This window comes from Camelus bactrianus, chromosome 27 (assembly GCF_048773025.1).
Source record: "Camelus bactrianus isolate YW-2024 breed Bactrian camel chromosome 27, ASM4877302v1, whole genome shotgun sequence".
Taxonomy (NCBI): Eukaryota; Metazoa; Chordata; class Mammalia; order Artiodactyla; family Camelidae; genus Camelus; species Camelus bactrianus.
The window spans coordinates 14,295,666-14,305,045 of NC_133565.1; the positions used below are offsets into that span (position 1 = coordinate 14,295,666).

General features: G+C 60.5%; 1 protein-coding gene across 3 annotated transcripts in view; it reads left to right on the plus strand.

Moving 5' to 3' along the window:
• APBA2 (amyloid beta precursor protein binding family A member 2) overlaps positions 1-9,179 on the plus strand; it is a 176,563-nt gene extending 167,384 nt beyond the window's left edge. For all 3 annotated transcript variants that reach the window (XM_074353929.1, XM_074353928.1, XM_074353930.1), the window contains 4 exons: positions 502-714; positions 2,198-2,317; positions 5,069-5,209; positions 8,012-9,179. In XM_074353929.1, the coding sequence (XP_074210030.1) occupies positions 502-714; positions 2,198-2,317; positions 5,069-5,209; positions 8,012-8,083 (546 nt within the window). In that variant the 3' untranslated portion in view covers positions 8,084-9,179. The remainder of the gene's footprint in view (positions 1-501; positions 715-2,197; positions 2,318-5,068; positions 5,210-8,011) is intronic.
• Positions 9,180-9,380: the final 201 nt, after the last annotated feature.

The following is a 9,380-nucleotide window of genomic DNA, read 5'->3' on the forward strand; positions in this document are numbered from 1 at the left end:
GACTGCTCAGGGGTCTTTAGAAAGTTCTCCTGAGACAGAGGAGCCAATCCCTGGGGGTGGCCTGCACCCTGAGTCCTTGAGGGGTAAGTGAGTTGGCTTGTTGCTGAATGAATGACAGACAGCTTCCAAACAGTGACCCTGGAGACAGAGATAAAGTGAAGGACTTTCCTAAATGAGAGCAGAAGGCCCAGCAGGGTTGGAGTCTGGACTCAGAGAACATTCCTCTGGCCTCCATGGGTTTGGGGAGGGTGAGGGGAGCAGACAGGCACACTGGAGCCCAGCTTAGAGCTGGGGGAGTCGATGCCACATGGGGAGGGGTGGGAGACTGTGCTCTCAGTGCCCAGGATGATGGACGGGTCCCAGGTAGGCTTGGGAGGCCAGGAGGAAGAGCAGCCTCAGTTCCAAAGGCAGGGTCAGGCTGGTCCTTCTGTGGGTGCTTGACTGAGGCCCTGGCCCCTGCCCCCCATTTGGGCACCTCTTACTTTCCTGATATCCTTGCAGCTGCAGCTGGAGAAGCACAAGGGGGAGATCCTGGGCGTGGTGGTGGTGGAGTCCGGCTGGGGCTCCATCCTGCCCACCGTGATCCTGGCCAACATGATGAACGGCGGCCCGGCTGCCCGCTCGGGGAAGCTGAGCATTGGGGACCAGATCATGTCCATCAATGGCACCAGCCTGGTGGGGCTGCCCCTTGCCACCTGCCAGGGCATCATCAAGGTGGGTGCCCGGGGCCCTGCCTGGCTTTATCCCTGCTGTGTGGTCATCCTGGCTGACCCAGGAGGAAGCCCGGTCCAGGGAGACCCACCCAGTGACTCTGAGCCAGACACTGTCAGCATCACTGATGTCAGAGACAGGCCTGGGCTGCCCCCTGGTGGGGGGACGGGGGGGGGTAGGATGTTTGCTTTCACTTAGCCCAGTCCTGAGCCACATGGACCCCAGGCAAGCGCCGAGGACCCATAGATCTCGGGTGACCAACTTGTCCTGCCTTACCTGGAACTTTCACAGGTGACAGCCTCACCTCCTAGGCAAACGTGGAGGTTTGGGTCACCTTGCACGGATCTGAGCTGGGCGGCTGCTCTGACCTGCTTACCCGTGAGCGTACAGCTTTGGGAGGTGCTGAGCGGCCTGTCCCCAGAGAGGGTCACGCAGAGGGGACACAAACTGGTGGGACCGGGGCCCACTGCGGGTCTGAGAGAGTCCCGGGCGGAAGGATCAGGCAGCCGTGACCGGAGGCCTCAGCACTGCAGTGCCTTTGCTCTTTCCGGGGTATGCAGACACCTCTGCCTGCGGGGAGTTGTCCCGCGGCTCGTCCGCGCCCGCAGCCCCCGCTGTGGTCTTGCTGAAGGAGGATGCGCCCCCCTCCTCCCTGTCACCTGACAGATGGAGGGCGCTCCTGAGGCCAGAAGGCCCCAAGAGCTGGCTCCTGGACCTGGTGACCCAGGGGGTACCGTTTAGCAGACATACAGACATGAAAGAGGCCTCAATCAGAGGTGCCAGAGGCTTAGCCGGCCAGGCCCCTCCCTCTGAGGGAGGCAGCTCTCAGTCTTCACCTGGGCTCTGATGGGCTGTGCGCGCATGCGTGGCCGTGCACGTATGTGCGCGTGCGCATCTGCGCGCGCGCCTGAGCAGAGGAGCTTTGCGGCAGCCGTAGCGTCGTTCGGTTTAGGCCGCTCTTCTCGTCCCACCCGACCCCAGAACCGTGGCCTGCAGCATCCGCTGTCCTCTGGGGTCCAGGGTCGCCCTTGGCTCCAGGTGGCCTGTCTCGGTGCAGACACCAGAGCCCCTGTTGGCAGACTTCCGCTGAGCCGGCGGCTCCCGGTCCTCGCCCCGCCAGCAGCACACGAGACCATCACGGGAGGATGCTTGTTTTGAGGAAAGTGACCCCACAGTCCTTCCAAACAGGAAGTCCTCTTGCACGCAGCGTGGCGAGGGCCCTGAGTTCTGGCCCATCAGTTGTGCACAGTGGCGCTTGGGGCCTGGCTTCTAGCCCCCGGGGCAGCGTGGTTTTGCCCAGGTCTAAGGGCGCACCAGAGCGCGGTGAGCTGCGGCCACCTGGGATGCCCAGCACCCCTGCACCCGGTCGGGGAGATGCACGTACTCGTGCACAGAGGGGCCTGCCTGCCTGGGTTCGGTCCCCCTGCAACCCGAGCCTGCAAGGTCTTCTGAGACCCACCTGTGACTCCTGTTCTGTGCTCTGCAGGGACTGAAGAACCAGACGCAGGTGAAGCTCAACATCGTCAGCTGTCCTCCCGTCACCACCGTCCTCATCAAGCGGCCGGACCTCAAGTACCAGCTGGGCTTCAGCGTGCAGAACGGAATTGTGAGTCCGCGCTTGGCCCTGGGCAGCCTCTGCCGAGCTCGCATGTGGCTTGGTGCAGGGAACAGGGATGGCAGCTGTCTGTCCGCCACCCTGGAACCACCTCTGTTGGATGGGGCAGGTCCCGGCCAGTGTCCCCCACTTCCTGGGCTGCAGGCAGGCGGGTTGGCAGGAGGGCTGGCCGCATGGGCCCCGCAGCTGGGTAACCCCGGAGCCCCTGGAAACGTCTGCCAACATCTGAGTTAGTCCTGCATGAGCATTTTTTCTGTTTTCAGTGTCATTACACCCAAAGCACAATGCGTTAGTTTGCAGATAGGCCCAGGATGGCCCACTTAACGCTCCCTTCTAAACAAGTCCCCCTGTCCCTCCCATGGCATCATTCAGGGAGTCACGAAGTCCACTGCTGGGAGACCCCAGCCTCCCTCCTAGAAGTGGGGCCTGTGGCCCCGAGTTCTGTGGGCACGCCTCGTTGAGGAAGGCCTGCCATCCGTGTTTGTGTGTCTGTGTGCGTGTGCATGCGGCCCTCTCCCAGCCCCTCCTACTCCCCGTCTATCCCCTCTGCCAGCCTGCCCCCTATATTCCAGCCCAGGTCCCCTGCCAGGCCCCTGGGTCCATCCTCGGCAGCCCCCACTTTCTCCCTCCCTGCCTCTGTTCCCGCTTTCCCTTCTCCCCTGGAACTCCCACCATGAGGGAGGAAAGTGCCCCTAGGGATTTACCGGAGACACACCTGCTCCGTGTCCCAGCTTCTGTCGGGAGCAAGGGGGCCCTGCCTGACACTGGGCCTGGCCAGGAAGTGGGCCAGGTCACCCTGAAGCACCATCTTTAGGATCCTCAAAGAGCCAGGTATACTGGGCACAAGGTGCCCTTAAATCAGTCCCCTGGGGGCCATGCAGGGAGAGTAGAAGTTCCTCCTTAGCGCTGGGTGGGGTGTCTGGGCATCAGGTGAGCAGAGCCTTCACCAGACAGAACGGATGCCCCCTTTCTGGACAGTGGGTGCCACAGGCAGCCCGCTTCTCTTTCTCAGCCACACTGGCTGTGTCCTGTCTGGCCCGAGAGCCTGAGATCCAGAACTGTGACCCACTCTGTGCAGGAGTCCAGGTGGCTGGGCAGCAGTGGCCTTGGGCTGTGACGTCAGTCTGCTCCTTATCTCCTTCCAGACAGAGGGAGACCCGAGGGCTGGGGGGACCCCGAGGACTTCGGGCCCGCACCGAGACTTTCACACACTCACAAAGTAGGTCTGGAAAGACCTGCAGCATAGCGTCTGTGACGAGGCCAAATTCACAAACCAAAGGACCCATGGGAGTCCTGTGGTGGTGCAGGGCCGGCCTGCGGTCAGTGGCCTTTCGGCTTGCCTCAGCCTGAAAAGGATACCAGGCCAGTGCAGTGAGAGAGCAGGGGGCAGGGTGGAGCCGTCCATCTCTGGGTGGGAGAGGCGGCCTTGCCCGGGGGTTGGATGGGAGCTGGCGGTGACACAGGTGGGAGCCCCAGGTGAGGGCAGGTGCGTTCAGCACAGGGTGCAGAGGAGAGTCCTCGGGCAGGATGGAAGGAAAAAGGAACGGTGAGTCGGGAAGGGCTGGTGTCCTGCCTGCAGCTACGCCTCCTGCGGGCAGGCTGACCCCTGATTTTGTAGGATTCTGCTCAGAGTTATATGAGGACCCCTAAAAAGTCCTAAAAATCTCACAAGGTGAGAGTTGTACCGGTAGCATTTTTCAGATGGAGGAAACCGTGAGGACCAAGGCCTTACAGGTTCGAGGCTGCCGGATGACGTTGCGGGGATGGTCTGGGCACTCAGGGTACAGGGTCCCCCAGCCTGGGCTTCTCCTCCTGCTCGACCTCGGGCTTGGCCTCCCTCATCCTCAGACACAGCTGGTGCAGTGCAGCCTTAGGGCAGGTGGCTGGGACGTCAGGGGCTCCAGGGGGCTCAGGGACACGGGTCCAGGTGCCCAGGGATGAGTGCCAGGGCTGGGGTGCATGGGAAGCCACCAGTGGCTTCGAGGTTGTTCTCAGGAAGGCACAGCCCCAGGGACACGGCTGTTTGACCTGGGCCTGCCTCTGCCCTTGTGCTGGGGAGGCGACAGGGGGATTAGTAAACCCAGCCCTTCCTGCGCCCTCCTGCCACCCTGCCTCCGGGATGTCAGTGCTCCTCCTACTGCAGTGCCCTCACTCCCACACCTCCTGTGGCTCCTAGGTGCAGAGGGCCCTCCCGCTCTGCGGACCCCAGGCTGCTCTTCCCTCCCTGATCTTTGCACAGACTGCCCCTTCCCGATACCTGATCTTTAGTGAATTCACCAGCGGGGGATCTCACATGCTTAGGGGCTGCACCATTGTCTCCCCAAACTCTTTCCATTCATCAGCTCATGAAATCACCCCTCCCCATGTGGAGGGAATAGTGACTGTCACCTGAGAGAAGCAGAGTGTGGCTGGTGGAGAACCTTCCAGAATGGGCCTGACCTGTGTATACCCCCAGCGCTCCACACTGCCCTACCCAGGAACAGAGGCCCCGGGATGGCTGGGGCCAGATTCCTGGCCAGCGGCGTGGGGATCTGAGGGCCCAGACGGGTCTCCCCCAGCATTTTCAAACATTTTCCAAATCATAAACCTCCCCATTGCCGAATCAGCGGACGGCAGGTAGCCGTGCTCGTCCTGTGGGGCTTCTCCCCCCACTGGTTCACTCTCCTTTTGGTCTCTGGGGGCAGGAGGAGTTCTGGCATGGTGGCGGGAGCTCTGAGCTGACCTGGCACCCGTGTCCCCTAGATCTGCAGCCTCATGCGAGGGGGCATCGCAGAGCGGGGTGGCGTCCGTGTGGGCCACCGCATCATCGAGATCAACGGGCAGAGCGTGGTGGCCACGGCGCACGAGAAGATTGTTCAGGCGCTGTCCAACTCGGTCGGAGAGGTGAGCGGTCCCTTTCCTGAAGCCAGACCAGGCTCTTGGGGCCTCTGGGCCCATATGTTTTCATGATGATATCTAGCCCCTGAGGGAGGGTGGAGGTGCTGGGGGAAAGCCATGGGTCCCCCCAGAGCAAACCCCCTTCCCAGGAGAGCCTGTCCCAGCAGGGCCCCCGCATGGCTTGCTGGCGGGTGTGCTCCCTCCTGGACCTCCTGGTGCGCATCAGCTGAGCAGGGGTGTGTCTCCCACCAGGGAGCTGGGTGGCAGGTGGGATCCCTGTCCTCGCTCTGGTTACTGTGCCGCCACCGATGGGAGGGCAAAGGTGGCAGACACATCTCCTCTGACTCTGCTTCTGGAGATGGACTGCACATGCTCAGTCTGGGGCCCTGCCCTGCCCAGTGGGGACACCCCCACCTGCCATCCCTACCCATGAAGCAGGCTGGCCCTGCTGCTCTGCCCTTATCCCCTCACTGGCTTTGCCCTTCCTCCTGTTTTTTTCTGCCACCAGGGCAATGCTGGCATGAGGCTGGATAGGGCCGGGGGTGGGAGCTCAGGAGCAAGCTGGGTACCTCGGGAGGAGGATTAAGATGCTGGGGGGTTGGTGACAGCACGGTGCTGTGAAGGAGGCCTCCGCGGGGGCGGGGGGATGGGTGTGCAGGGCCCATGAGGTGAGCAGGCAGAGTGAATGGGCAGGCTCTCCTGGGAGAAGCATGGGTGACAGCAGCCCAGAAGGGGCAGATGGAGACAGAGCTGAAGGGGTGGGCAGCACAGGGAGCAGCTGTGAAGGCAGGTGCTGGCCCAGAAGTTTAGGTTTGACTCTGAGGGTGGGGGGAGCCCTGGGTGGCTGTGGCTTGGGCTCTGGGGCAAGGTGAGGAGAGGCTATGGGGGTGGGGTGGGCTCTGGCCTGACCCAGGTGGGTGGATGGGGTGCTGTCTTCTGAGGGCCTTCAGATCATGTCTGGTCAGATCCCCTCTCCTGGGACCACGTTGCCCTACTCGGTGTCTGTGAAACTCCCAGATCTGGGGGCGGAGGCCTGTTTCCCTACATGGGTGGGAGCAGGTGACTCTAGAGGGAGAGGGGCCAGGTAGACACCATTGACTTCCTTCTACAAATGGCTTCAAAGAAAGGGAAATCCAGTTTCCTAAGTAGAAGCTTCGAAATGGTTGACCTGCTGGAGCCAACAGTCTCACACCTACCAAGGAATCACTCAGGTGGGGGAGCCGGGCCGGGAGCGGGGGAAATGTTTCCGACTCTTCAGACCTGAGAGGAATCACTATTCAGAGAGGCTCGAATGTGGGCTGAGGGTGTGAACATCCCTTCAGCCTGGCTGTGCTGCTGGCGATTAGGTTCTCGTCTGGTTGCAGAAAGAATTCAGAGAGGAGACACAGAGGTTAAGACAGTGAAGTGAGGATTTATTAAGGGATAGGATGCTCTCAAGGGGAGAGCGGGCAGGCTCAGGTGAGCGGCTGCCCTGAGTTTCTTTGACAAGCTGGTTTTATAGGGTGTAAAAATGAATGGGCAGGATATTCATTGGGGAGGGAAGAGTTTGGGGTCATATTCCCTGATTTTCGTCCTAGCCCCACCTTCTGGAGGGGAAGAGGGATTTTTGTCCTTATTTAGTCTGGGTCAGAAGTGTCACAGCATCAGTGCATGCTGGGTACTTCTAATCTGCAAGGCTAATTTTATTGTAATGAGGGTATAATGAGCAAAAGGTTCCATTTGGAGACTGGAGATTCCTGCCTTTCCCCACCTTTCTTTGTCGACCTCCAGGACTCTTGTCACCCCAAGTTGTGTGTTCTCTTATCAGTCCCAAGGTTCCTACTTTTCTCTGTCTGCCAAGGGACCCATGTTTATGTGATGTAGGGTTTCCTGCCATTTGGCCTGTGTCCTCCTTTCTCTACTTGCATCTAGCCGTCTGCCTGCTCTAACAGCTGAACCTTACACTTGACCAGCTAGTCCTCGGGGGGAGAATGTCTGCACTTTCCATCAAGCATCCCTGAGCACATTTGAAACATGAGCCACTGATCAACAAGACCTCATGTTTTGACGAGCCTTGGGGAGGGGGGGGGTTCAGACTGAGGAATTAAAGAATGAATTTTCTGATGGATGAAGCCATCCCAGGCTGATGGAGGAGCTGAAATCTAAATTGATCAAACCAATCCTGGTGTTGAGCGCAGGTAGGGAGTCTGTGTGGTCAGACGAGGCTGGAGACCTGCTTGCCTGAGGAACGGCTGGCCTGGGGGATGGCCGTGCCCCCAGCAGTCTCCCCCTGGGCACTGGAGGTCTGCCGGGCCACCTCCTTGGGATTTGGGGTGTGTGCCCCACACGGTCGGCCTCCCTGGGGAGTGGTTTTGGTGCTTTGCTTGTGTGCCTGCCTTCTGGCACCAGGGAGTGAGGCCAGACCCAAAGTGGGGGGGGGGGGGCGCCTCGAGTCCCCATACCCCAGCACACCTACTTTGTGTGTGAGCCTCTGATTCCCAGTGTGGTTTCTAAGGAGGCCAGGGCACCCCTGCCTGTCCCCAGCTCAGTGGGCAAACTGTCATCACAGTGAAAAGTCTAGTTTTTCACACCCCTGGTGTCAGCTCCAGCTGAAGGGAAACCAGCACTGGACTGTGTGTAAAACCCCCTGCAGACCTGGTGGGGCGCCCAGGTGAGTCCCCAGGTCAGGCAGGTCACGCTGCCTTCGCTCTGAGCGCAGGGCCTTCACACGGGAAATGCTCGGAGGGTTTGCATCCAGCCACGTCGAGGGGAGGGAGGGGGGAGAGGCGGAGGCGGGAAGCTGGGCCAGCCCCTCTCTCTCGTTGACAGATCCACATGAAGACCATGCCAGCCGCCATGTTCAGGCTTCTCACAGGCCAGGAGACCCCGCTGTACATCTAGGCTGACCGCCTGCGCTCCGAGGAGCGGGAGCCGGCCCCAGGACCTGACCCAGACCCCAGAGCCCCCAAGGACCCGGGCTCCCCAGAAGGCCATGTCCTCACCACCCACTTTTTTTTTCGGACCCAGAGGGGTACGTCTTTACCCAAGGAGGGTCACAGGAGCCCATCTTCGTGGAACAGTCGAGTATTTTGGCACGTCCTGAATTTTCTCGTTGTGGCGGGCAGGGTTTAACTGTACCTCTGCGTGCTATGGAGTCTTCCCTTCCTGGAGCCGTGGAGGGTGAACGTGGCTGCTTCTGGATGTGGCCACAAACGTGAAGGGAGCCGCTCGAAGGCAGCGAGCTCTGGGGGGCAGTGGCGATGCCCTCGCTGGGGCTCTGAGGTCCCGCAGGGACAGTGGCCCAGACGGGCTGCTTTGGTGCAAGCGTGGGCAGTCAGCTCTCAGGATATAATGACAGTGAGGAACGTGTGACTGGATGTCACGAGCAAAGAGCCGTTCCTGAGTGAAATAAAGGGTGATGGCCACACCCTCAAACCTCCACTTTTATTTAGACAACATCACTCGTTTGATTTTTACTGATGACAGTCCGTTCTTCAGACGTGAGGGCTCTTGGATGCCTGTGACCACCTGCTCTCCTGTGCTCGCCTGTCCCTTGATTGCTGGGGACGTCCCTGGGCGGCAGCCTCCTCCGGGGATGAGGAGAGCAGCCTGGCGCCGGCCCTCCAGTCACAGTCCCCATCTACAGACACGCAGCCACATGTGTGCTCCCCGCTCGGAAGCAAGACCCACACCAGGAAGGTCGGTGCCTGCTGTGCTGGGCGCCCCCGCGGGCAGCACTGGCACTTGTAGACCCAGCGTGCCGTAGTCTGGTTCCGCCCACCGGAGGAGCTCAGTGTGAACCGATGTCACTCTGTCCGGAAGTCTCTTTTTTTGGCCCAGGCCTTGAAGAATACACTGTGACTTAAGAAGCCTTACTTTGCAGTAACTCAAGCTTTAGGATTACTGTATTCGAGGAGTGACCTGTGTGTTGCATGCAGCTGACCTTAGGAAGACTCGCTGATCTCACTAATAAACCTGGAGTCATGATGAAAAGCTGCTCGTGTGGCTGGTTTGTTAACGGAGAGGCGGACGCCCAGCCTTCCTCGAACGCCCCACTTCACAGCCTGGCTCTGGGAGGGGGCCTGACGCCCCCCTCCCAGGTCTGTGGGCTCCCGCCCCTGGCCCGCCCTACCCACCCCATCCCCGGAGGGGACAGGCTTCCAACCACTTGAATAAGGGAGTCTCCTGGTTTAAATGT